This window comes from Lepidochelys kempii, chromosome 1 (assembly GCF_965140285.1).
Source record: "Lepidochelys kempii isolate rLepKem1 chromosome 1, rLepKem1.hap1, whole genome shotgun sequence".
NCBI classification, from domain to species: Eukaryota; Metazoa; Chordata; order Testudines; family Cheloniidae; genus Lepidochelys; species Lepidochelys kempii.
In genome coordinates, this window is record NC_136380.1 from 16,527,008 (window position 1) to 16,553,727 (window position 26,720).

At 51.0% G+C, this 26,720-nt stretch overlaps 2 protein-coding genes across 8 annotated transcripts in view; both read left to right on the plus strand.

Annotated features, from left to right (window-relative positions):
- Nucleotides 1–26,720, plus strand: part of CAPN5 (calpain 5) — a 148,062-nt gene that overhangs the window by 98,072 nt on the left and 23,270 nt on the right. For all 7 annotated transcript variants that reach the window (XM_073335229.2, XM_073335252.2, XM_073335258.2 and 4 more), the window contains 6 exons: nucleotides 13,818–14,026; nucleotides 18,665–18,857; nucleotides 21,082–21,275; nucleotides 22,505–22,582; nucleotides 25,059–25,254; nucleotides 26,018–26,140. In XM_073335229.2, coding sequence (XP_073191330.2) covers nucleotides 13,818–14,026; nucleotides 18,665–18,857; nucleotides 21,082–21,275; nucleotides 22,505–22,582; nucleotides 25,059–25,254; nucleotides 26,018–26,140 — 993 coding nt within the window. The remainder of the gene's footprint in view (nucleotides 1–13,817; nucleotides 14,027–18,664; nucleotides 18,858–21,081; nucleotides 21,276–22,504; nucleotides 22,583–25,058; nucleotides 25,255–26,017; nucleotides 26,141–26,720) is intronic.
- Nucleotides 146–1,990, plus strand: OMP (olfactory marker protein). The gene has a single exon (XM_073316501.1). It carries the CDS (start codon nucleotides 257–259, stop codon nucleotides 734–736), a length of 480 nt encoding a protein of 159 aa, XP_073172602.1. The 5' UTR covers nucleotides 146–256; the 3' UTR covers nucleotides 737–1,990.

Consider the following 26,720-nt stretch of genomic DNA (forward strand, 5'->3'; position numbering starts at 1 on the left):
AGGGAGGCTGACATCAGAGATCCCGTCCCTATAGATTATTGTACAGTGGCAGGATCTGTTCCTCATCTGCAAATGAGACAAGAGGGCACCCAGAGGAAACCCTGAGGGCACTTTGCGTCATTGACCCAGGTTGCCTAGCACCGCTGGGACCGGGGAGGGAGGGCCGATTGGCTTCGGATTTGCATTTTCCTAGGATGGCCTGTTGGAGAGTCAAACAGTGCTGAGAACTGAGCCGGGGAGGAGAGAGGCAGAGGCGATGGCTGGCCACGCTTCGGAGCTTGAGTTCCCCTTCGTCCAGGATGTCCAGCTCACCAAGTGTATGCGGCTGCGGGCACAGAGTCTCCAGCAGAGGAACGAGCGGCCGCAGGATGGCGAGAAGCTGCTGCGGCCCAACGAGTACATCTACAGGGTGGATTTCGTCCAGCAGCACAATCTGTACTTTCTGCGCTGGAAGATCCAGATGGAGAAAGCGGGGAAGGTGACGGTGATGGGCACCTCCCAGCACTGGACGCCCGACCTCACCAACCTCATGAACAGGCAGCTGCTGGAGCCAGTGGGCATCTTCTGGAAGCAGCCAGGGACCAAGGAAGTGGAGTGTAATGAGGCAGATGCCCAGGAGTTCGGGGAGAGGCTGATGGAGCTGGCCAAGATCCGCAAGGTGATGTACTTCCTCCTCTCCTTCACCGATGGCCTCGACCCAGCCCACCTCAAGTGCTCTGTAGTGTTCAAAGCCTGATCGATCCCATCCTGGGCAGATCCCAAACCTCTTGCCCCCAACCTCTTCATGTTTCCTTCTCTTCGCTTCGATTCAGTGATTGGTCATTTCTTTTAAAGGGACAGCATGACAAAAAATGTGCCGTGTTGATTCGCAGCCGGCAGTCATGGTTTGAGAATAGGCAGGTGACTATAACGCTGCCCCGGCTGCTCCCCACTGTGCCGGGAGACTTTCCCCAGCAGGTTGTGTCTTGTGGCTGGCTGGATGGAGAGGACGGTTGCTTTAGTAGCCTAGAATGCAGTATTGCATGCTAGTTAATTCAGCTGTGCAAGGTGAGCTGTTTGACTGGCAGCCTGCTGAGATGGGGACGAGCTGACTTGAAAGCTGTGGGCCTGCCCTGATCAAACCTGACCGACTGCCTTACATAGAAGTTAAAGGTCTCGTGGAAATATTAAGGATCTCTACTGCATGTCGTCGTGTGGAGTAAGGAAGGTGATGCAGACCAGTGCTCTGAGCTCCAGTCTCAAGGCCATCATTTTCAAACGTGTCAGGTGACTTTGGATACCCAGCTTTCCAGAGACTTGTTTTCAGAGGAGCTGAACGTCTGCAGCTCACGTTGACCTCAGCTGGATCTGTGGAGCTCAGTACCTCTGAAGATCATGCCCCAGGGAGTCTCGGGGTGCCCCTCACGCCCTCACCTAATGCATCGGAAATCAATGGCTACTTTTGCAAATTTCAGGCCTGCTGGTCAAACCCCAGTGAGGACTTCAGGCTTTGGACCCATGTTAACGTCAGCAGCTCATCTGTTCCCTAGTGCACAGAGAGTAACGCTCATGGTGCATTTGCCTTGCTGTGGTACAAATTGAACTCGGTGACAATGTGCTGCCTGAGGATGTTATGTATTGAAAACAGTTGGAAGATCAATCTGCTGCAGTGTGCCGAGCAAAGAAAGTTATAGGGGCAGAGCAAAGGTTTCTGAGAAGAGTTTAACCCTGTGTAGCTCTGAGCCAGATGTGGGTCTTCTGCAGTGTTCTTCCTTTGTAGAGTACAGTACAGGTGTGTGATCTCTCCAAGCTCACATAGAAATATATTGGTTATTAGTTATTTACCTAGGGCTGTAAGCTTGCCTAGTGCTTTACAAGTGGTAGAATAAGAAACTTCCCTTGCACCAAAGAGCTTACCACCTAAGGGACTGATACTGCTAACGCTTCCTGCCAGGCATAGAGCTTTGTAGGGGGTGTCATCACATGCACCATGGTCTGGTGTATAGGCTATGTGGGTGGAAGCTGGAGACCTGGGTTCTCTTCACAGCACTACCATTATGCGGGTTGGTGTGTGAACTTGGGCAAGTCACTGAACTGCTCTGTGCCTTAGTTTCCCCTCTGTGAAAGAGGTGATGATATGGACCCTCTTTTGTAAAGCAGTTTAAGAACCACCACTGAAAAGTGCTATGGAAATGCTAAGTACATGCTACTCTTTGTCCCATCGTCCTGAACAGGATTACACCTGAGCGTGTTTGCAGGACAAAGCACTAAGAGTTGTTCCGGGGTATATATTATGTCATTGCATGAAAAACAAACCCACCTCAGCTCAGTTCTCATGCTTTGATCTTACCCAAAGTTCATCCTTATTTTTATAGCTGATATATACAAGCTTCCCTGTGCAGGGGATGGGGAAAGCTCATTTCTTTGCCAAAGAGAGACTCTGAACTGCAAGGCGACCGTGGAAGCAGCTGGTGTGGCAGCCACTACGTACGCAGCAAAGGTATGGGGCCGGAAGGCAGGCAAATGTGCCTGAGAGTCACGCAAGCTGGAGAGACAACATCAGACACGTGCAGAAGAGAGCTCCCTTAACTGTGGTACCAGAGGAACATGGGTCTTTTCAGGAGAAAACAACAACATGGCCGGTGCATTCTTCTGTGCTGTCACTTTTATTTGTTTGGCTCTCTCTGTCTCTGTTTAGAGCCGTTGCCTGAAGAAACGAGGCACCGGGTGATCAGGAATAGCAGTTTTTCCTATTCCCTTTTGTCACAAAACGTAGCAACTTTGGGCCAGATTTTGCTCTGGTATTTTAACAGGAACCTTCCACCGAAACCACCCACACACACCCCAGAGCAGAGTTTGGCTCCTGGCCTGAAATGCCACATGGGCCAATCAGACTGTCCCAGCACTAGCCATTACCGAAATCGCTGTTATGAGTCGTCAGGACACTTGAACAGTAATTCATTGTTTGTGTCTCACCGCCTGTGTCGAGTTCATGCTGCGCTTATCCTGCTGGGTATGTATTTGTGTACAATGGAAAATAAAAGCCCTTAAGGAATGAGGTTGGATGTGTCTCCCTCTGACCTAAAATGCCCTGGTTTTACACACAATAAAGGAGAACCCACACATCTTCACCCCATTTTTAGGTGTCTTCCTCTCCTCCCCTCCCCCCCCCACACACTGAAGAGCTTAAGATCTGTAAAATGTAATAACTTCATTCCTGGAGTGAGCTGTGTTGCTGGATATTTAACTGCTCATGTAGCTGTTGGGTGAGAGAGAGAATGTTCTGATTCCTCGGTGTATCTCAGATCGACATCACCGTTTGGGGGGAAGGGACATTAGCCAACCTCCATGCCCCTGGAGCAGTACCAGCGTACAGTAGCCGAGGGTCTGGCCTCATTACTGAAACTGACCTTCTGCACAGGGGTGAGCAGAAAGTCCTGAGCGCTCCTTTATCCTCAGAAAATGGCTTAAGTGATGCACCAGCCTTTCTGCACAGAGATGGGCTTCACCTGGTTTGTATGTAGGTCTCATGACAGGCACAGCTTGGGTCTCCCTCCTTGGGAGTCGGGGAGGTCCCCAGAGAGAACCCCACTCTTTGCCTCCTGTTAAGGAAATGATGTCTCTGAGTTCTCCCCCCCACAGGACCATTCTTCCCAGTCACAGATGCCTCGTTTCTTAATTGGCATTTACTGTTTAAAAAAAAAAAAACAATTCCCCAAGCTCTCCTGAAAATCAGACTCGGAGCTGTGTGGTTATTGTGCCTCTGCTTTCCTTCGTTGGAGCCCTTTGTCAGTCATCCCCCCCACACTGAGTGTTGCGTCCTTGGAGTCTGGGGGCTCCTTGAATCGAGGCACAGAGATGAGCTCCCACAGCACCCACTCATTCCCACAGTCCTGTCCCAGCCTGCCCTGGGCTCAATGGAAAACCTGGGGTGGATTCTCTGGGGCTGTCTCTTCTCGTGGTTGTTCCAAAGTCGTGGTTAGGAAGAGATGTTACAAGGGCATGAATGGGACCTGGTGGATCAGTGGTGTGTACCCACCATGTTGTGTCCTCCCATGGGATTCTTGTGGGCTATGAGATAAATCAAATCACTTCACAATGTACAAACGCCGTGCAGCCCTGCCCGCACTACATACACCACTGTGCTTTTGTGACCATTGTGTGACTCGCTCACTTGACCCTCTTGCAGCAAATATGGCCTGGGCTGGGCCTTCTCCGCTGTCACTGAGCTGTTTGCACACACCTGCCACCCTGTGCTTGGAGCAGTGCCTCCTGGGAATTCCAGGGGGCTATCCCATGGAGTGGCTTGCATTCTGGGCTGGTATATGACACAGTGAGCCAGGAGGGCTGGCTAAACATGTCTACAACGCACAAAGTAAATGGTGAGCGGGGTGGTGGCCATGTGTCCACGCCTCTGTCAGGATGAACCAGGGCTAGCTGCCCTGGTTACTAAGGAAGTAGAAACCCGGTGGTCTGCAGATCATGGAGGTGTTTGTAGCGACTCCATGGTTCTGGTTCTCCTGGGATTTGCTCTGAAATCCCTCTGAGCTGCGCTTTAATGACTGAAGTTAGGCTCCAGGTTTGGCATCACAATCTGTGCTGTTTTGTTAGTGAAGTAGCTACCGGTGCTTGCAAGAGGCAACGTTTTAAAATGCTCCTTTTTGAAAGTTTGCCTTATTTCGGTAGCTTTCTCTGGCTGAATAGCTCCAGTCCCCATGAACGCCATGCGTCAAATGCCGGTGCTTATTCTGATAACATCGCACACAGAGACCGTGGAGGCAAAACCGGGCAGCTGGGTGCATGGAGGTGGGTTGTGGGGAGAGATGGGACTCTGTGGAGAGGGGGATGAGCAGGGATGGGGGGCACAGCAGGGGTGAGGTACCCGGCAAGTGGGGGCAGTGACAAGGTTAGCGGGGCACAGTGGGGAAACAGGCTTGTGTGTGGGTGAGGCTGGAGAAGCGGGGGGAGGGTCTGTGGCTGGGCAAGGAGCCTGGAGCAGAGGGAAGGCCAGGGGCCCTGCACCAAACGCCTTGGCGCAGCGCCATAGGAACCAACCAGGCATTGACACGTCAAGAGCCACCGACGCCCCTACTTCCTCGATGCACTGAGGAGATAAGGAAGGGATCCCCATTGTGCTACTTCAAGTGGAAATGCCTTGGCACAGAAGTGCTGGGCTTCCCTCGCTGCCTGCATAACACTGATTTACCCCAACAATCCCTCCTCCCCCCACCTCTGATCATCGCACCGTTCTCCCCTCTGTCCTCCTGTGACGGGGTGGGACTCACCACTGCGGTGCCCCCTGCTGGCTGTCCTGGGATCAGCTTTACTAGCCAGTGCGCCCTCTTCTGGTGGCATCTTGCCACCATCACATCTGCTCCAGGGACCCAGGTCACTCCTAGGACCGCAGCATCCTCTTCGTGACACAGCCCTCTGGCTGCACCGCACTCTGTGCTCCCCCTTTCTGGGGGAATGTCGCAGTCCCTTAGTCCAGCCACTCCTCAATGGCAAGTGGGGACAGCGGGCAGGAGGGAATCCAGGCCAGTCCACTACTCCAGGTCCCAGCCTAGGGACCCTGTAGATAGCTGCTACTTGCAGCGCCCTCTCCAACTCCTCAGTAGATTTCCCTGGGCCACTTCCTCACGGCCCCAGCACCCTCTTTGCCCCTTACCTCAGGGCCTAAGCCAGCAAATCCCTGCAGCCCCCCAGGAGCTGCCTTTAGCTCCTTTGGTGTCTGCCTACAGCACTGCTCTGTCCAGGGTGCTTGCTGCCTTTAGCCTGCAAAGCAGCCAGTTCTCCTCCATTCTCAAGCTCCAGGGAGTGACTGAAGCTGCAACCCTTCTTATATGGGCCAGCCAAGCCCTGATTGGCTGCTCCTTGTAGCCCCTCTCTGATTGGCTGCCTCCTGTGCAGCCTCCCGAGGGCTCTATTAACCCCGTAGAGCCCAGAGTGGGACAGGTGCCCCATCACACCCCCATACACACCCAGCTTTCCCAACAGCTCCACTTCACCCAATCTCCATTCCCCCAGCACAACAAGTAGACATATTGGGTCCCAGTTCAGCCTGCTAGCTTTTCTCAGCCTTGTTCGTATTATTATTATTATTTATTTTTATTATCGTAGCGCCTAGGAGCCCCAATCATGGACCAGAACTCCATTGTGCCAGGTGCTGTACAAACACAGAACACAGAGACAGCCCCTGCCCCAAAAAGTGGACAGTCTAAGAATAAGGCAAATGTCAACAGATGGGGGGAACAAGGAAACAATGAGACAATACCGGTCAACAAGGCACTATTTCACTACTCCCCTGTATGTAAGTAATGGGCTAAACTAGGAGCCCATCTCCAGTCAGAAATCTCAGCCCCTTGTCGACCATGACGAAGCCCTCTCCACAGTGACCTTTAGATTTGCTGCCCTGCATGAGGAATGGTCACATTTTCTAATCTATATTCACTATTATTAATCTTTTAAAAATAATTAAAACATTTTTCCCTCCAAACTTCTTCTTTAGTATAGCTGTTACAGTTGTAGCTAGGAACCTCTGTCATAGAATCGTAGACTATCAGGGTTGGAAGGGACCCTAGAAGGTCATCTAGTCCAACCCCCTGCTCGAAGCAGGACCAATTCCCAGTTAAATCATCCCAGCCAGGGCTTTGTCAAGCCTGACCTTAAAAACCTCTAAGGAAGGAGATTCTACCACCTCCCTAGGTAACGCATTCCAGGGTTTCACCGCCCTCCTAGTGAAAAAGTTTTTCCTAATATCCAACCTAAACCTCCCCCACTGCAACTTGAGACCATTGCTCCTTGTCCTGTCATCAGCTACCACTGAGAACAGTCTAGAGCCATCCTCTCGGGAGCCCCCTTTCAGGTAGTTGAAAGCAGCTATCAAATCCCCCCTCATTCTTCTCTTCCGCAGACTAAACAATCCCAGTTCCCTCAGCCTTTCTTCATAAGTCATGTGTTCCAGTCCGCTAATCATTTTTATTGCCCTCTGCTGGACTCTTTCCAATTTTTCCACATCCTTCTTGTAGTGTGGGGCCCAAAACTGGACACAGTACTCAAGATGAGGCCACAACCAATGTCGAATAGAGGGGAACAATCACGTCCCTCGATCTGCTGGCAATGCCCCTACATATATATCCTAAAATGCCATTGGCCTTCTTGGCAACAAGGGCACACTGTTGACTCATATCCAGCTTCTCGTCCACTGTCACCCCTAGGTCCTTTTCTGCCGAACTGCTGCCGAGCCATTCGGTCCCTAGTCTGTAGCGGTGCATGGGGTTCTTCCATCCTAAGTGCAGGACTCTGCACTTATCCTTGTTGAACCTCATCAGATTTCTTTTGGCCCAATCGTGTAATTTGTCTAGGGCCCTCTGTATCCTATCTCTACCCTCCAGCGTATCTACCACTCCTCCCAGTTTAGTGTCATCTGCAAACTTGCTGAGGGTGCAATCCACACCATTCTCAAGATCATTTATAAAGATATTAAACAAAACTGGCCCAAGGACCGACCCTTGGGGCACTCCACTTGATACCAGCTGCCAACTAGACATGGAGCCATTGATCACTACCCGTTGAGCCCTACAATCTAGCCAACTTTCTGTCCACCTTATAGTCCATTCATCCAGCCCATACTACTTTAACTTGCTGGCAAGAATACTGTGGGAGACCGTGTCAAAAGCTTTGCTAAAGTCAAGGAACAACACGTCCACGGCTTTCCCCTCATCCACAGAGCCAGTTATCTCATCATAGAAGGCAATTAGATTAATCAGGCATGACTTGCCCTTGGTGAATCCATGCTGACTGTTCCTGATCACTTTTCTCTCCTCTAAGTGCTTCAGAATTGATTCCTTGAGGAACTGCTCCATAATTTTTCCAGGGACTGAGGTGAGGCTGACTGGCCTGTAGTTCCCCGGATCCTCCTCCTTCCCTTTTTTAAAGATGGACACTACATTAGCCTTTTTCCAGTCGTCCGGAACTTCCCCCGATCGCCATGAGTTTTCAAAGATAATGGCCAATGGCTCTGCAATCACATCCGCCAACTCCTTTAGCACTCTCGGATGCAGCGCATCCGGCCCCATGGACTTTTGCTCGTCCAGCTTTTCTAAAGAGATCAGGACTCCATTCTGCTAGGTGTGTATAGACAGGTAACAAAGAAGACAGTCTTCTGAAGACAGCTTATGCTCTCCGTGTCAGACAGGAAGCATCAGGTGGAAAGGGGAGAGACAGGAAAGAGGCAAGCAAGGATTGGGTGAAGAGGAGGATGAAGAGACACTAGAACTGGAATTAGCCAAAAAGCAGAAGTCTCAGCTGGCTGCTTTCCTGCCCAGTACCAGCTGGGAATAATCTGTGGTATTAGGACAGAGAGAGGTTTTAAGGCCCCAGTTCAGGACTTGCTTAAATTTATGGACATGTTTGAATCGGTTTTGGGACCAATCTTATTTAATCTTTTTATTACTGACCTTGGCACAAAAAGTGGGAGTGTGCTAATAAAGTTTGTGGATGATACAAAGCTGGGAGGTATTGCCAATTTAGAGAAGGACAGGGATATTCTACAGGAGGATCTGGATGACCTTGTACACTGGAGTAATAGTAATAGGATGAAATTTAATAGTGAGAAGTGTAAGGTCACGCATTTAGGGATTAATAACAAGAATTTTAGTTATAAGCTAGGGACGCATCAATTAGAAGTAACAGAGAAGGAAAAGGACCTTGGAGTATTGGTTGATCATAGGATGACTATGAGCTGCCAATGTGATATGGCAGTGAAAAAAGCTAATGCGGTCTTGGGATGCCTCAGGAGAGGTATTTCCAGTAGGGATAAGGAGGTTTTAGTACCGTTTTACAAGGCACTGGTGAGACCTCACCTGGAATACTGTGTGCAGGTCTGGTCTCCCATGTTTAAGAAGGATGAATTCAAACTGGAACAGGTACAGAGAAGGGCTACTAGGATTTGATCCGAGGAATGGAAAACTTGTCTTATGAAAGGAGACTCGAGGAGCTTGGCTTGTTTAGCCTAACTAAAAGAAGGTTGAGGGGAGATATGATTGCTCTCTATAAATATATCAGAGGGATAAATACCGGAGAGGGAGAAGAATTATTTAAGCTCGGTACCAATGTGGACACAAGAACAAATGGATATAAACTGGCCACCAGGAAATTTAGAGTAGAAATTAGATGAAGGTTTCTAACCATCAGAGGAGTGAAGTTTTGGAATAGCCTTCCAAGGGAAGCCGTGGGGGCAAAAGATCTATCTGGCTTTAAGATTAAACTGGATAAGTTTATGGAGGAGATGGTATGATGGGATAACATGGTTTTGGTAATTAAATATTCATGGTAAATAGGCCCAATGGCCTGTGATGGGCTATTAGATGGGGTGAGATCCGAGTTACCCAGGAAAGAATTTTCTGTAGTATCTGGCTGATGAATCTTGCCCATATGCTCAGGGTTTAGCTGATCGCCATATTTGGAGTTGGGAAGGAATTTTCCTCCAGGGCAGATTGGAAGAGGCCCTGGAGATTTTTCGCCTTCCTCTGTAGCATGGGGCACGGGTCACTTGCTGGAGGATTCTCTGCTCCTTGAAGTCTTTAAACTACGATTTGAGGACTTCAATAGCACAGATATGGGTGTGAGGTTTTTTGCAGGAGTTGGTGGGTAAAATTTTGTGGCCTGCGTTGTGCAGGAGGTCACACTAGATGATCATAATGGTCCCTTCTGACCTAAATATCTATGAATCTATGAATGCGGTCCTTAATAGGGATGCTTTTCTGAATCAAGGCTTAAAAGGAGTAAAGGCAGTGGCTCCATTTACAGTTCCTGTGGCTGTTCCCCCATCTTAATCTGTTTGATGCTTAAATTACGGCTGCTGTGCCCTCATTAGTACTTGTCCCTCTTGCACCCATGGCAGCTAATGGTGCAAATATCGCTGTGTTTCTGACCCTACTTAGCTGTAGCTTCATTAGCTGTGTGTCAATTTCCCCTCTCACTCTCTGTTTCTGTCTGATTGGTTGCTAATGGGCTTTCAAGGTGATATTGAATGACTTTGCCCTTTTCCAGGTTTCAGAGTAGCAGCCGTGCTAGTCTGAATTCGCAAAAAGAAAAGGAGTACTTGTGGCACCTTAGAGACTAACCAATTTATTTGAGCATAAGCTTTCATGAGCTACAGCTCACTTCATCGGATGCATGTATCTCACGAAAGCTCATGCTCAAATAAATTGGTTAGTCTCTAAGGTGCCACAAGTCCTCCTTTTCTTTTTGCCCTTTTCCGTGACCACAACTAGTCATTTCTGGTGTTGTTTCTGCCTTCATTTGGTGTTTGCCAGAGGAACTCCTGGGGATTCTCTACAGCAAAGTGAAATTGAAGTCAGCTCCTTGAAGCTTTGTGATTACAGGCTAGAGTTGCTCAGAGTGAATCTACTATAGCTCAGTGTATCCTGTCGCGAGTGATCCTTAACTTTGGTTTGGGCCTCTGTTCCTCCTGAGGAATTGGGGCTATGGGAGCACCCACTTATCGTCTGGAAGAGAGGAAGGCAGTGTGGCCTAATGAGAAGAGCACTGGCCTGGGACTTGGTTGAGCTGGGTGCTAGTCCATCTCTGCCACTGGCCTGCTGGGTGGTCTTGGATAGGACATGTCACCGCCCTGTGCCTCAGTTTCTCCATCTACATATGGGGACAGTGGTGCTGACCTCCTTTGTAAAGTGCTTTGAAATCTATGGATCAGAAGCCCTATATATGGGATTGGTATTTTCATTATTATAATGGCACATTGCAGCACCCCTTCTGTGGAAGGTGTAACCCACAAACTACTTCTAGGTTCATTGCTGGTGCTGCTCTGAGAGGAGGCATGAGCTGGCGCTCTAAGGCATTGGGCGGAGACTTAGGAGATCTAAGTTTTTCTCCCTGCTCTGCCACAGGCTTCCTGTGTGACTTTGGGCAAGTCACATCACCTCTCTGTGCCTCAGTTTCCCCTCCCATCCTTCATCGTATCCGCTCTTTAGGGCAGGGTCTGTCTCCCACTGTGTGTATGTACAGCACCTAGCACAAGGGGGATCTTGATTGGAGCCTCTAGGGGACACCACAGTGCTCGAGCTTCTGTCCAGCTAAGCACTGTTCTCTGTGGTTCAGAGCCTGTATCTCAGGTCAAGCCCAGCCCAAGTCAGTTGTGGGCAACAGCCCTCATCACTTAACAGTGGTTCTGGGCCCTGGGTGAAAGGAGTTGGTGGTGTCAGCCTAGGATCCACCTCGCTAACCACTCGGGAATCCATGCAGTGAGACCGAGGACCGAACAGGCTGGGGAGACTTAGCTTAGGGCAGTGCGGAGGCACGTTGGTGAGGCTGCGAGGAGCTGATCTCTGCAGCTCTGATGCTGCTCCTGTTGACGTCTGTGGTGCTGGCCATTTTCACCAGCCTTTCAGAGTAAAGGGCTGTCAGTGGAGATGTTGGGCTCCTGAGATTTCTCGGCAGCTCTTGGACTACGGGCAGGTCTCCTGCTGGGCATGGCTGCTTTAAACTCTGGCTGGGAAGTCACCTGTAAGAAATGGTTTAATGACTCACAGGCCTGCATGAAAAGTGAGTTGATTAACACAATGACCCAATATGACGGTTAATTAGTGTGATCTGCAGTCAGGAGCGAATCGATGGGGAGGTGGGTTTGAGTGCTGTATACTCCGTTGCTGGCAGCTTCCCAGAGGGAGCGCAGATGTCTTCATTGACACAAACTGTTCCTGGAAATCTCAAATCCCTCATTCTCAGGGCTCTCTCTGTTCAGTCTATTGATCAGAACCACTTCAGGGAGCGAGCTGGCTTTTGAAAGGAGTTTATGGAAATTAGGCAGGACGTGGTACTGCAGCGAGCTATGCTGGCAGGGTGTTGTACGGCAGTCAGCTATACTCCTCGGGGATGGTACTGCGGCAGTAGCTCGTGGGGTATGGTACTGCAGCGCGGGATGCTGGCGGGGTGTTGAACTGCAGCCAGCTGCGCTGGCGGGGTGCGGCACGAAAGGCATAATGAATATCTTGATGTATCTTTAACTATCAGGAATGGTAAAGGCCAAGATATGGATGGCACCCGCAGTAGCATGGAAAATAAAATGAATTCTGTGGAGAGGGTCGTTGCTAAGGGCCACGGCTTCAGGCTGGCACCTGGAGCAAATAGCTAGGCTGAGTCGATGCCCGGGGCGAGGGAGGAATCTTCCCACACAAGCACCCAGTGTGTGCTGTGGCTGCGGGCTGCTCTGTGGAGGCTTTGGTGCTACTTAGGTTCCTCCCTTCCCTGCCACAAAGGGAGAGCCCAGCTTTCCCAGGGCATAACTAGAGAACATCCTTATTTAGGGCATGTCTCCATGGGACATTATGCAGGTTGTGAGCTCCCTTTGTAAGTCGTCTGTGAGGTAAGGGGTGAATGTGAACGGGGACATTCTCGTTCAGACCTGGGGCGCCTTTTTCCAGTTTAGCTGATGTGACTTTGGAAGAGGGTTAAGTAAATAAATCCACAAAACAAGGCTCTTGCTGGGTTTAGCTTCCAAGAGAAGGTTTGATGCCGCACTGGAGTTTTGTGGGGGGTATTTTCCAGCCCGCCTGCTGGGCTGTTTGGGCTTCAGCTGAATCGTCACATAGGGGTTCAGTTCAGAGTAGGTCACCCTCTCTTTCTCCCAGGCCAACTCAGAGGCGCGTTGGGTGCCTGCCTGGCCAGGCCCATCCACTCTCTTTAGCAATTCCTGTGCTACATGCATAAGCGTCACTAACAATCTTGTTTCGGGCCTGGTGATGATCAGAGGAAATTGTACTTCAAACTGGGGGGTTCTGAGGTCTCCTCTAGTGCTGTACCTTATTAAGAGGTTGCCTGCAGCAACACTGTTTCCTCGCAGAGTATTTTCTGCCTCTTTGTTGGCAGCAAAACCAGTGGAATTACACTGGATGCTGGGGGCTTCAGTGTTTGTCCCCTCAGTGACCTCAGATCACATATGATCAGGGTACAAGTCGGAGCTGCCTGCACCACAAGGCCTAGCTGGGGTCTGAACTCCAGACAGGCCATCACCAACTCAAATGTCATCACCAGTTGGAAGGATTTTGCATTTGGAATTGAGCCGACAGGTAACATCTGCCTCTGCTGTAGCAGTGCTACAGGGGCTTCAGGGCTAATGGCAGTCGGAGCTGGTGGAATTCACCCAATCAAGTCAGTCTGTTGTCCAGATTTACCCTATGCTTGGGCTCGGCTTAACTGACAGTACAAATAATAATGCCTCGGCCTAAGCTTTCTCCCCTATCTTGACTGTCCCCTACAGAATCTCTTCTGGCCTAGTGCCCACAGCCCCCACTTCTCCAATGCCTGGTGGGTGAATAAGCCGACCGCGGGGTCCTGACCGCTGTCAGGGTGGATCATGAGATGAATTCTGCTGCTCTGTTGCAGCCAGTAATGTCCGCGCCTAGGACTCGGACACAGAGGGTCCGATTCTCCTCTCACCTCCCCTAACGTAAATCGGCACTAAAGTCAACAGCTCACACCAGAGTCATGCCCAGCGGGACCTAAGAAGGTGCCATTTTTTTTACAGCCACCTGTGTCAATGTAACTGCATTTCAATCCGTTTCGTGTTAAACTGCTGCAGGCCCCGTACGCCAGTCAGGCGTGTTTGCCGGGTGCTTTGCCCTTCCTCTGAAGCCACTGTCACTGGCCAGTAGCGGAGATGGGATATTGGGATAGGAGAACCATTGAAGCAGACTCCCCTCCCCCTTCCCAATTTCTAACAGGCTCCACGACACTCTAATATTCCCTGATTAGTGCTGGAGGCAGGAGTTTCTTTTCCAGGACAAGTGAATAAGCCATTGTTCCCCCAACTCACACAGGTCATCCCAGACTGGAAGGAACAGGAGTGGAATGCCGAAAAACCAGAGAACTACGCCGGGATTTTCCACTTCCAGTTCTGGCGATTCGGTGACTTGGTGGACGTGGTGATAGACGACCGCCTGCCGACACTTCACAATCAGCTCATCTACTGCCACTCCAACTCCAAGAACGAGTTCTGGTGCGCACTGGTGGAGAAGGCCTATGCCAAGTAGGTATACGAGCCGGAGCCATCGAGGCTGAACTGCAGCCCTGCCTGGTGCTCTGTGTACTTAGCTCTGTGGGAAGCAGTATGGCCTAGTGGACAGAGCACTGGCCTGGGACTTGGAAGCCCTAGGTTTGAGTCCTGGCTCTGCCACAGGCCTGTTGGTGGACTTTGGTAAGTCCTTTTCTGTGCCCCTGTTTGTCCCATCAGGAAAATGGGAATGATAATACTGACCTGATTTGTCAAGTGCTTTGAGATCTGCAGATGACAAATGCCGTATAAATAGGGTAGCCAACTTTCTAATTTCTGAAAACCAGACTGCCCTGCCCCACCTAGTCCCCTGAGGCCCCATCCACTGCCCCGCCTCTTCCCCTGAGGTCCACCCCTTTGCCCACCTCTTCCCCCGAGGCCCTGCCCCGGCTTGCTCCTGTCGCATCACTCACTGCTCTCCTCCCTCCTGCTCTCCTGTGACTAGAGCCTCTCCACCTTCCTTCTTCCTGCTTTCTCCCCCAGGTGGGCTCCCTCTGCTCCGGGGCTGGGACAGGAGCTGCAGCCAGATGAGGAGCCTGCAGCCTGCCCGCCCGCCCATGAGATGCAGATAGGAGGCAGCCCCGGCTGAGCAGGGATTGGCACGGGTTGATGAGCCAACGCCTCCCCCACAATGCCTGCAGCCCGCAGTAATCAGACTTTTGGTGTCCAGTCAGTACATCTGACCGGACACTGCCAGGTCCCCTTTTGACCTGCCTTTCCGGTCAAAAACTGGACACCTGAAAACCCTATGTATAAAAGCTAGGTATGGTTATTATTGATCATGAGTCCTTACTTTGTAAAGTTCTGTATCTATCCCTGGCGAAGGGAGGCACTGGCAAACTTTTCCTTACAGGTCAAGGGTGATTGTCATCTTCCCTGGAGTGGATGAGCTTGCTAAAAGTTTGGAACTATTTTAATGGACCATCACATTTAGTGGAACCTAGTAGAGTCCCTCTGAATTTCAGAAAGGGGTGGGGAGCATTTTGCAGTCAAGCCCCCACTGCATTTTGCAGTCAAGCCCCCACCCTTCCCAGTTCTGGTTCCAGGTTAGATCTAAAAAAGTGAGCAGGGGGTTGTTTGCCGTGATAGCCTTGAATGCAGCCAAAATCTCAGGAGAACTGCTGATCTCATGACACTGTCAAGATGGCAGCATCCTCGTAGGCTCCGCTGTGACAAATCCAAACCTGGGAACTAGCCCTAACGTGGCCTTGCACTGAATCCGAGCCGCATGCTAATTCTGATCGGGACCCACTGCAGGCACCCCTCCTGCAGTGAATATGGGGGCTCCCAGCACTCAGAGGGAGTCTGGATGGTGCTGAAAGCAGCTGGTGCAGGATGTGTGCTACTGCTCCCCGTCCTGCTCTCCCCACCTCCCGGAAATCACCTTGAAGCTCCTGCAACTGCTGATTGTGCCTGCTGACCCCAAGTGGCCCAAGGCCTAGAGATGCTTTTTACTATTCAATCCTTTTCCCCACTGCTGCTGGCTCCATCTGTCTCTCCCAGCATGGACTCCCATCCTCCCCGCCCCCCTGCTCCTCATCTCAGTCTCCTGATGCCCTCTCCACCTGGCCATCCAACCTCTCCCTGCCAGTTCTTGTCCCCCCATGTCATGTAGGGAGCTTACAAGGTGAATCGAGGAGGATTTGCAGCATCTGAGAAGGCAGGACTCCTAAGCAAGCGCACCGGCTCGACTCTCCACCCAGAAGCCCTTTCTCTGGCCACCCTGCTCCTGACCCCACCTCTAAAGCCTTAAAACAGCCCCATTCCAGGCAACGCCCAACTAGAAATGTTTCCAGAGGGTAAAACTCACTTTGTTCTTCCTGCCATAACGATGGGGTCTCTGTGTAAATGCAATTGGCAGCTAGCTAATCACTGCAGCTGGTTGATTCCTGCCTGTTGGAACATGTATATAAAACACCCCCGTAGGTGCATGGCGGTGGAGAGGTACAGGTGAGGCCTCCATGCAAGGTTGCAAACCAGAGCAGAGCCTTTACATCCCCTGGAGTTTGCCCAAACACACTTAGCCCAAAGTTTTTGCCCCTAATTTTTGCCGTCAGTGTAATGGTTTCTCCCTTGAATAGAGAGTGAGTTCATCATAGCAGAGGCCTCAGTTCTGTCCACATCTGCACTCTGCATCGGTATCACTCCTTTGGCTTCGGCCATTACTCCTGCTGCACACCAGTGTAAGTGAGATCAAACTCAGGCCCAGAAGCTCCAGTTTCCTGGGCTCTAACAGCTCCTTTTAGCTGGGAGGCATGACACTAGCCCAGGGACCTGGAGGCTTCGGGCTTAGACACAAGATGAAAACTACTGTCTCCGCACCACACCCACTCCCATTTCCCAGACATAGATGGTTACCAGCCTCTTCATTCTGGCTAAGAAGGAAACAGCAGCCCACTCTCCCAATAGCCTCCTGGCTCTCCCATTAGGGAACTTGTTAATATAGAGGCCGGGAAGTCTATTCTTCTTACTGCCACCTTAAGTTAACGTCATCTCCGCCATCTGCTCAAAACTTGCCCAGCTACAGGATCCAAGTCATTTGGGGGCTGGAGCGTCCTGGAGTGCCCCAGCACTGTGAATTCTGACGCTGTCACCTGTCCACTGGCCCCGCCACTGAATATTTCCCACCTTGGTATCAGTGGCGTAGCTAGGACAGGAAAACTGGGTGGGCGGCAGTGACATGGGGGCTACCTCCCCCCATGGTACCGGAGGTGGATTATGAATTTGTGGGGCCCTGGGCCAGGACAAGTGGGGGCCCCTCCCCACCCCTTCCGCCTGCAGTGGCCCCCGCGCTCCTGTCGGGAAATGAGGCCAGGCGTGAGGGCTTGCCCTGCTTCACCTGCCTGGCGCTCCTGCCAGGGAGCAGGGTCTGGGCGCGGGGGCTTGCCTCACTCCTCAGCAGGGGCGGTAGGTGGAGTGGGGCAAGCCGCTGCACCCCCGCCCTGCTCCCCTGGCGCGGGGCGCCCATTTTTCCAGGGCCCCACAATTGGCCAGGGCCCTGGGGCATGGCCCGTTGGCCCAGTGGCTAATCTACCACCGGCTCAGACCCCTAGCTGGGGCTGGAGATCGGGGCAGCAGCGTGTGACACCGGCAGGAGCGGGACCCGACTGGACACTCAGCCAGGGTCCAGGAGTCCCAGCCTGTGGATTTGGGGGGCTCCGGCCCTGATTTGGGTGGGCCTGGATGCTAAGTGGGCGGGCCACGGCTCACTCATGGCTACGCCCCTGCTTGGTATGAAAACGAAATGCTTCCCCCGGGGCCTGTTGAAATGCTAGCAGTAAACCTCCTCTAGCAGCGTGCCTCATCGCAAGCTCAGAACTGAGGACTGGTTCATCCCACTGCTTTGTCATTATGTCCAGATTGTTCTTAACGCACCCTGCGCGATTTTAAGGTTTTGTGTCCAAATGGGGCAAAATTTGTGGTTTACCCAAGTTTTCTGCATGGAAGCAGGGGATGCGCAGCAGTTCTGTGTGATATTTCATTGCCGTTTTGGCTAGAGAAGTTCAGATGGGACATATATCCGTCTGGATCAAAACCAGGCAGCATTTGGGGGAGCCCCTAGGAAGTAAAATGGACACCTTTCAGTCCGCTCCAGCTGTTACTAGCTTTTGATCAAGATTCCTTGCGAGGGGAGAAAACGCTCCCGTAGAACTGAACGTGTTGAACAGCCCTGTGCTGTGTTTGACAACAGCAAACATGATAATTGTGCTTTGCAACTTCCGTCCCGAGGTCTCAAAGCGATGAACAAGTGAAAACTCACCAAACCCCCCTGCAATGTAGGTTTTAGTGTCTTCATTTTGGCCTGGGTGACTTGCTGGGTAGTTCAAGGAAGTTTGAGGCAGAGCTTGGGATAGAGCCTCGGTCTAGGGACCCCACTCCTGTACCTTACACCCCACAACCATTTGCTGCTATTAATTACAGGGGAATGGTTGCTAGGAGGAGAATCTTGGCCCATGGCTTCAGTTCAGATGAAGACCAAACACTGCTGCTTATCCAAACTTGTGCAGGGCTGGCCACACAGAGAGACTTCTCATACTCCTCACTTCTGCTTGAGCCAGAAATGGAGTGGAAACAATCATTCAGCATTTTCTGCCCCAGCTCATGAGAAATCCAAGGGAAGGGAAGTCGATCAAACCTCTTTGAAACTCAGGAAAGTTTTGGCCGGAGATTTTCACGAAGATTTGGTGGTGGTTGGTAGCTGAGTTATTATTTTAGTAAGGTAGCATCCTTGGGATCAGGGCCCCATTGGAGAAGACAGTCCTTGCAAAGGGGAGTGGGTAGGGAAACAACATGCAAGTAAACAAATCTGATGAAGGATGGGCCCAGCTTTGTTAGCTACGTGTGTGTGGTTTGGGGTTTGGTTTGTCTTTTTAACTGGGGGCAGAGGCAAGGAGGAGGGAAGACGGACAGTCGCAGTGAAAAGCTGCTTGACCACCCCTGTTTAATACACAAACCAGTCGAGGCTCACCCAGTCCTGGAAATGCTGACAGAGCCCAGCCTGGGAGGCATTATTGGGCATGTACCATGCTCTGTACCATGCTCCAACCCTCTCCTAGAGCCCCGTGACTGCTGCTAACCTCCACACGTGCTGTCTTCGTTCCTCCCCTCTTGCAGGCTGGCCGGGTGTTACGAGGCGCTAGACGGAGGCAACACGGCGGATGCACTAGTAGATTTTACTGGCGGCGTCTCTGAGCCCATCGACCTGATGGAAGGGAACTATGTTAACGATGAAGCCAAACGAAATCTCCTCTTTGAGCAAGTGCTGAAGGTCCACAACAGGGGAGGGCTCATCAGCTGCTCCATCAAAGTAAGACGTGTTGCTGTTGTGGTTTGTCTGGTAGCCACACTGAGAGGTCCCAGTCAGGGATCAGCTCGGCTCTCCACACACACACACACACACACGAGTGCAGTGAAAGGATGGTCACTGCCTCAAAGAGCTGACAATCCGGGTAGATGGTGTGAGCCTGCCGTAGATCTCTCTGCCGCCAGAGCGACGCCTGATCTTCCCCTGGGAGATCAGAATTGGGCCCCTTGGTGATGCAGACACGTAAGGGAGAATTTTATTTTCGGAGTTCCTATGGCAGTGCGTCTGGGCTGGTTTACACAAGGATGGGCTGATTTGCCGTGCGTCTGGGCTGGTTTACACAAGGATGGGCTGATTTGCCGTGCATCTGGGCTGGTTTGCTTTCAACCCGCTATGGATGTGGTCACTCGGTCACTTGCGATGCTAGTGCTTCCTGGGTTCGCCCGTGATAACGGAGCCCCTCTCCCGACGTCCCGTGCACGTGTGTCGTAACAGATTGTAGAGCCTGGAGAAGGGACAGTCTGTGTACGGGATCTGGCCCACCCCCCTGCTTTTTTGCAAACGAATGCTTGTTCCCTACAGTGTATTCTCCAGCCTGGGTGCTATTTTAACTGTCTCGGGTGCTGAGCATCCAGCATGTCCCTCGGGAGACTGTGTCACAGTCGGACTGCGTCAGGGTTCCCTGATAGCCAGCACTCACCTCCCTTCGCTCGCTTTCCCCCCGCAGGACATTCGGCTTTCCCACTCCCCTCCTTCTGGAGCTGCAGATTGTAATGGGGCAGCTCTTCCACCGGGGATCCACATGCAGTGGGAGCCCTTTGCTCGGTGCAGAAGGAGACCCCCAGCTGCCTCTTTGGCACCGTCCCTCCCTACCTTCCTGGGGTTCCATGGAGGGGCTCGCCCTGGGTTTGGGGATCTGCACAGGGAGGCGACAGGGGCAGAACTAAGGAAGTAAAATCTCCCCTGCCCCACAGCCACACGCAGCCTGCTAGGAAAAGTTCTTACAGCCCCAAGCTGAGTTACCTTCCACAAGCACCTCCGTGCTGGGAGAAAACCCTTGATGTGGGGGGGAGGGGTGGGCTGGGAGGCAGCCATAGCTAGGGAGACCCTGGTAATGCAGGTCCCAGAGTGAGTTCAGAGGCCTCTTGCCTTCTGGAGACCCCCAGAGCTGTGAGGATCTGTTGGTTCATCTCCGGCTGGGGTGCAGGAGACAGCAAGTCTGTGGGGATGTGAACTTCCAGCTGCTTCTTTGCCAAGATGTAAATTTCTCATTCACACCCTTTTTCCCACCAAAGAATGGCCACGTGACCAGGTGATAGTCCATCTGATTTTGTTGACACCTGGCTGAGCCGTCAGTTTGCCTTTTGTCTATGAGGAACTGGTTTGTACCTGCTTTTCTAAACTTAGAATATGTCTCAATAATGTTATACAGTAGAATCTCATAACTTTACGTACAATGTAAAGGGTGACAAAAATGACTAGGGATATGGAGCAGCTTCCATATGAGAAGAGATTGATAAGTCTGGGACTTTTCAGCTTGGAAAAGAGATGACTAAGGGGCGATATGATAGAGGTCTATAAAATCATGATTAGTGTGGAGAAAGTAAATAAGGAAGTGTTATTTACTCCTCATAACACAAGAACTAGGGGTCACCAAATGAAATTAATAGGCAGCAGGTTTAAAACAAACAAAAGTAAGTATTTCTTCACACAACGCACAGTCAACCTGTGCAACTCTTTGTCACAGGACCTTTTGAAGGCCAAGACTGTAACAGGGTTCAAGAAAGAACTAGATAAATTCATGGAGGATAGGTCCATTAATGGCTATTAGCAAGAATGGGCAGGGATGGTATCCCTAGCCTCTGTTTGCCGGAAGCTGGGAATGGGCGACAGGATGGGTCACTTGATGATTACCTGTTCTGTTCATTCCCTCGGGAGCACCTGGCATTGGTCAGTGTCAGAAGACTGGATACTGGGCAAGATGGACCTTTGGTCTGACCCCGTATGGCCGTTCTTATGTTAATGTTGCTACTCATATTTTACCAGGACAATAATGAACAGCATATTATGAGTTTTCAAATGATACTTCACAAGGCTTACTTTGTGCAAAATCCATTATAGTTTTGTAAACAGGGTGAACATAGTGATACGGACCATCACAGGAATATAACCTTCCTGGAGCTGAAAGCCCCGGCCCTGGGGCTCTGCTTTGTGTTTCCCTGGCCAGGCCACCACAGCAGCTGACATGGAAGCCCGCCTGGACTGCGGTCTTGTCAAAGGACACGCCTACGCCGTGACGGATGTGCGGAAAGTCCGTCTGGGCCACGGCCTGCTGGCCTTCTTCAAGTCGGAGAAGCTGGATATGATCCGGATGCGGAACCCCTGGGGGGAGAGGGAGTGGAACGGCCCATGGAGCGACACGTGAGTAAAGCTGGGGCAAGGGGGCCTGGAGGGGGTCGCCAGCCAGCCACCCACCAGCGTTCCTCAGCCGAGATCCTGTGTGTTTGTGGGGTCTGTGGTGTGACGAGGGGTGTTATGGGCAGATGGGATGGACTGTCTGGTGAAACTCGGGGCCCTTCGCTATTCGAAAATGTTTCTGATGCCACTTGATGTCTCAGCCAAGCAATGGGCAGTTTGGCTTCTCCAATACTCATGTACACAGGCCCTTTCCTGAGCAGGCCGGGCGCTGGCTTCGGGGGCTGTTTGCGATGGGATTGCGAAGAGCTGAACGCTCTCCCTGGGGCCCAGCAGACTTTATATGGTTCATCAAGGGTCTAGTGGATGTTATGGGCCAGATCCTCAGCCTGTTTACACCCAGCGCTGCTGAAGAGGGAGTAGAGGGTGGCTTGAAGTCACCTTTTGGCTCCCCCAGTCCAGGGCTAGGCAAGGTGGCCCCCAGTAGGACTCCACCTACGGCACCTTAGAGCTGGCGAGAATTGTGGGAGAATTGCATGCTCTGCCCTGGCACACCCCACCCCGATGCCCCCTCTGTGGAGGTAGGGGGCGCAAGTGATGTAGAGACAGCATAGATCTATCCCCCCCACACACATTGTGTCATGGGGAAACCTCAGCTGCCCCTTTCTGGGCGGCTTTCCAGCTGCTTTGTGCTGCTGAGGCTGGTGCTGGAGCCTCGGATCTGGCCCTGCTGGGTTAGCCAAGCAGCTGGGCCGTGCTGCTCGTGGAATCTGTTCGCCCCACTGGTGGAGCCTGAGGTGGTTGCTCTATTTGCAGCAGCCAGACAGCGCAAGTTCAATTTTGCAAGCTCGTCTGGCACAGCTGGGGGGGTTTGCAAACTCTGGGGGCCAGATCCCCAGTCTGGCCAATGTGCGCTCTGCTCAGGGCACAGGGAGGGGAGGGAAATGTTAGATCTAAGCCACTTACCCACTCCCCTGATCCTTGGGGATTGAACTAGCCCCCAGTATAATCTAGAGCAGCCCAGGGGCTATACAAGCTTTATGCCATCCAGCTGTCTATCCCCTTTGCTGCACTGGAGGGCTCAAATGTGGCTAAAGTCATGCACAGGCCTCGTTCCGCTCTCCCCCCCCTTCCCCCCAATTGGGGCAGATCCCCCAGGCTGAATAAAGAGCTGAACCCCCGGCATGTCTCCCCTTTTTCTCGCAGTAACGATTCCCTTCTGTTCCCCTCGGCAGCTCTGAAGAGTGGCAGAAGGTGAGCAAGAGCGAGAGAGAGAAGCTGGGGATGACGGTGGAAGACGATGGGGAGTTCTGGTGAGTCCCTGCTGGGTTTTCTACAATGTCAAGGGGAAGCTGTGTGGATTGATTACTCCCACCCAACCATTTCCCACTGAACTGGCATAGGACTCGCAGCACGTAACAAAGGGCGGTCTGAAAATAATCCAAGCCAGACAAGCTTCAGTGAAGGATCCAGTTCACAGCCTTGGGGGAACGCGTCAGACCACGTGGAGTTAGCTCTTTGTGACTGGAACCCTAGGCGAGCATGGCTCTTTGTCTCCCCCTAGTGGCTGGTCCGCATTCAGGGGTTTTCACTTGTCCTTCACTCAAGCCATAGAAGCACGGGCTTTTAAGTAGGGCTGTCAATTAATAGCAGTTAACTCACGCGATTAACTCAAAAAAATTAATTGTGATTCATCATGGTTTTAATCGCACTGTTAGTCGACAGCATACCAATTCAAATTTACTCCGTATTTTTGAATGTGTTTCTACATTTTCAAATATATTGATTTCAATTACAACACAGAATACAAAAGTGTGCATTATTCACTTTATCATTTTTACAGTGCAAACATTTGTAATAAAAATAATAATATAAACAAAAGAAATAGTATTTTTCAGTTCACCTCATACAAGTACTGTACTGCAATCTCTTTATCGTGAAAGTGTACCTTACAAATGTAGATTTTTTTTTTTTGTTACATAACTGCACTGAAAAACAAAACAATGTAAAATTTTAGAGCCTGCAAAGTCCTACTTCTTGTTCAGCCAGTCACTAAGACAAAAATGTTTGTTTGTATTTACGGGAGGTAATGCTGCCTGCTTCCGGTGTACAATGTCACCTGAAAGTGAGAACAGGCGTTTGCATGGCACTGCTGTAGCTGGCATCACAAGACATTTACTTGACAGATGTGCTAAAGATTCACATGTCTCTTCATGCTTCAGCCATCGTTCCAGAGGACCATGCTTCCGTGCTGATAACGCTCATTAAAAAAACAATGTGTTAATTAAATTTGTGACTGAACTCCTTGGGGGACAATGAGCAGGGTATGTCTCCTGCTCTGTTTTACCTGCATGCTGGCATATAGTTCATCTTAGAGCAGTCTCGGATGAAGACCCAGCACATGTTGTTCGTCTTAAGAACACTTTCACTGCAGATTTGACAAAATGCAAAGAAGGTACCAATGTGAGATTTCTAAAGATAGCTACAGCACTCGACCCAGGGTTTAAGAATCTGAAGTGCCTTCCAAAATCTGAGAGGGATGAGTGTTGCGGTCCAAATACAAGACAAAACAAGCTTTAAGCAAGCAAGCAGGCTGGTCTGCCGACGGGCTCATCCGCCTGTCAGCTTTTCCACCCTCTCCTTTATTTCTCTCTCTCCCCCCGCGCATTACATACTCCAACAGATAAAAGGAATACATTGGCTTTGTATAATATTCTTATTGACCAATATCTATCTACCGCATTCCTTGCTCTGGGGTTTTGAGCCCAGTCCTGGGAGGCTTCCCACGGTTCATGTCATCTGGGCGAGATTCCAAGGTTCATGCTCTTGAGAGGAGCCGTGTGTGCACTGCTCCTACACAACACTCCGGGTGTGCCCTGAATGTTGCCAAGTGCATGAACCTTGTATGAATGCTACCGATGAGGTGTGCAACATGCTTTCAGAAGTCTTAAAAGAGCAACACTCCGATGTGGAAACTATAGAACCCGAACCACCAAAAAAGAAAATCAACCTTCTGCTGGTGGCATCTGACTCAGATGATGAAAGTGAACATGCACCGGTCCTCACTCCTTTGGGTTGTTATCGAGCAGAACCCATCATCAGCATGGACACGTTCTCTGGAATGGTGGTTGAGGCATGAAGGACCATACCAATCTTTAGCGCATCTGGCACGTAAATATCTTGCAACGCTGGCTACAACAGTGCAATGCAAACGCCTATTCTCACTTTGTATTCTATGTTGTAATTGAAATCAATATATTTGAAAATGTAGAAAACATCCAAAAATATTTAAATAAATGGTATTCTATTATTGTTTAACAGTGCAATTAATCGCAATTATTTTTTTTAATCACTTGACAGCCCTACTTTTAAGTAGAGATTTTCAAAGGAGTCTTTCAATGGGATTTGGGTGCCTAACTCCTTAAGCACCTTTGGAAATCCAGCCTTAGCTCTGTAAGTGCTGGGTTCAAATCCTTCTGGTGTTCCACCTATAACAGACACAAGTAGTAGATAAATCATCCATACATGCGTGGGAAGACAGGACTAGAACTCTGCTCCTTCAGCTCCAAAAACCGCAAGTCTCTGCCACTCGAGCTAAAGGATTGTTCTCATTGCTTTCTCTGAGAGCATGTCCCGTAGCCACTCTGTGGAGCACCAGCCACTAGAGGGCAGCATCACACACCCAGTACATAACAGCTGATCCCTGGCTGCTTGCCCGGTATTGGCCACACAACGTGAGCTGTGGGCACACGAGGCTCAGCCCTGCCAATAACCCCTTTCCTGTTGTAGGATGACATTTGAAGACTTCTGCAAATATTTCACCGACATCGTCAAGTGCCGTCTCATAAACACCTCCTACCTGAGCATCCACAAGACGTGGGAGGAGGCGGTGATGCGCGGGGCGTGGACGAGACACGACGAGCCCCTCAAGAACCGCTCCGGAGGCTGTATCAACCACAAAGCCACCTTCTTGCAGAACCCCCAGGTGAGACAGCAGAGAGGCGTGGAGAAGAGGACCTGCCAGGAATGGCCCGAGGCCTGGCAGGGTAATAAGGAGCCTGGTTGGGCCATTGGAGGCCAAAGTCTGGAGTGGCTTCCAGACTCCTAAACAGAGCAGCCAGCCATGGTGCTGTTCTGGGGTTAACCCCCTGCAATGTGCTTTTCTGTGCTTTTTGTCTCTGGCGCTGAGAGCTAGCCATTGGATTTTTGGCTAAGTGCATCAAAACCAAAGGAAACACGTCTGTGCACAACAAAGCCACTGCCTTTTGGAAACAAGAGGAAGCATGGTCCAGTGGTTAGAGCACTCGCACAAGACCTGGGTTCAAGTCCCTGCTCCGCCCAACTCCTTTGTACCTCAGTTCCCCATCTGTACAATGGGATAATAGCACAGGGGTGTTGTGAGGATAAAAACATTACAAATTGTGAGGGGCTCAGATCCGAGAGTGATAGGATGCATAGATGAGATAAATCCTGTGCAACCCATGCTTGGGCCTTCCCAGACAGAGCCAGGTCAGACTGGGTGCTGAACTTCAGACACAAGTGCAAGTCCCCTTGGCATCAGGCTTAGTCCACTGAACACAGGTTCACTTGCTGGATTTGGACCCAGGTTATATCCAGAAGTAAGAAAGCTCATGCACCCCTCTTTGCACCACTCACCCCTTCTCTCCCTGCTCCTCCTCGCCATCAGCATGCCTTACAGAACAGGAGGCCTCTCACCTTTCCTCTCTCGGTTGTGTCATTACTTCTAGTACGCGTTTGATGTAAAAAAGGCAGAAGACGAAGTGCTAATCAGCATCCAGCAGAAACCAAAGAGGACCAGCCGCAGAGAGGGCAAAGGAGAGAACTTGGCCATTGGGTTTGAGATCCACAAGGTAAGCTGGGGTATGTACACTGTTGGCCTGAATGCTTGTTGCCTGGGTGCATTAGAGTGGGCAGATGGCTCAGGAAGCTTCCCCAGCAAACCCAAGCAGGACCCAGAATGCTGCTGTTGGTAGCACTCCCCTGTGCATAAGTAAGGGATAGATGGAAAGTCCAGCTGCCCCATGACATTAGGGGGCATGGTCACCTGAGTTGAAGGTGTTACTAGGCTCCTCCCCTCTCTGCAGCTGGTAGCACAGGGGGAGAGGAGGATTGCACCCTACACATGGTGTCACTGCTCTCGAATGTGGGGTTCTCAGGCACAGATTGCTGATGTCAGCAACTCACACACATGGGAAGACAGTGCATTGCACAGACAGGGTCTGTGGTCACCAGATCTCTGGCCTGTCCTTGTAACTGAGGTCGGAGGAACCGAAGACCTGTAGTAGAAAAAGCGTTGTGGGAAGACATGATAGAGGAGGGAGGATCCTAGAGAGAACAAGGCCAGGGATAATTGAAATCACTTTCTCCCAGAAACTGAAGGTACCTACACTTTAAGCCTGGCCTGGGTCATGTGGCAGTGGCCGGGAAATG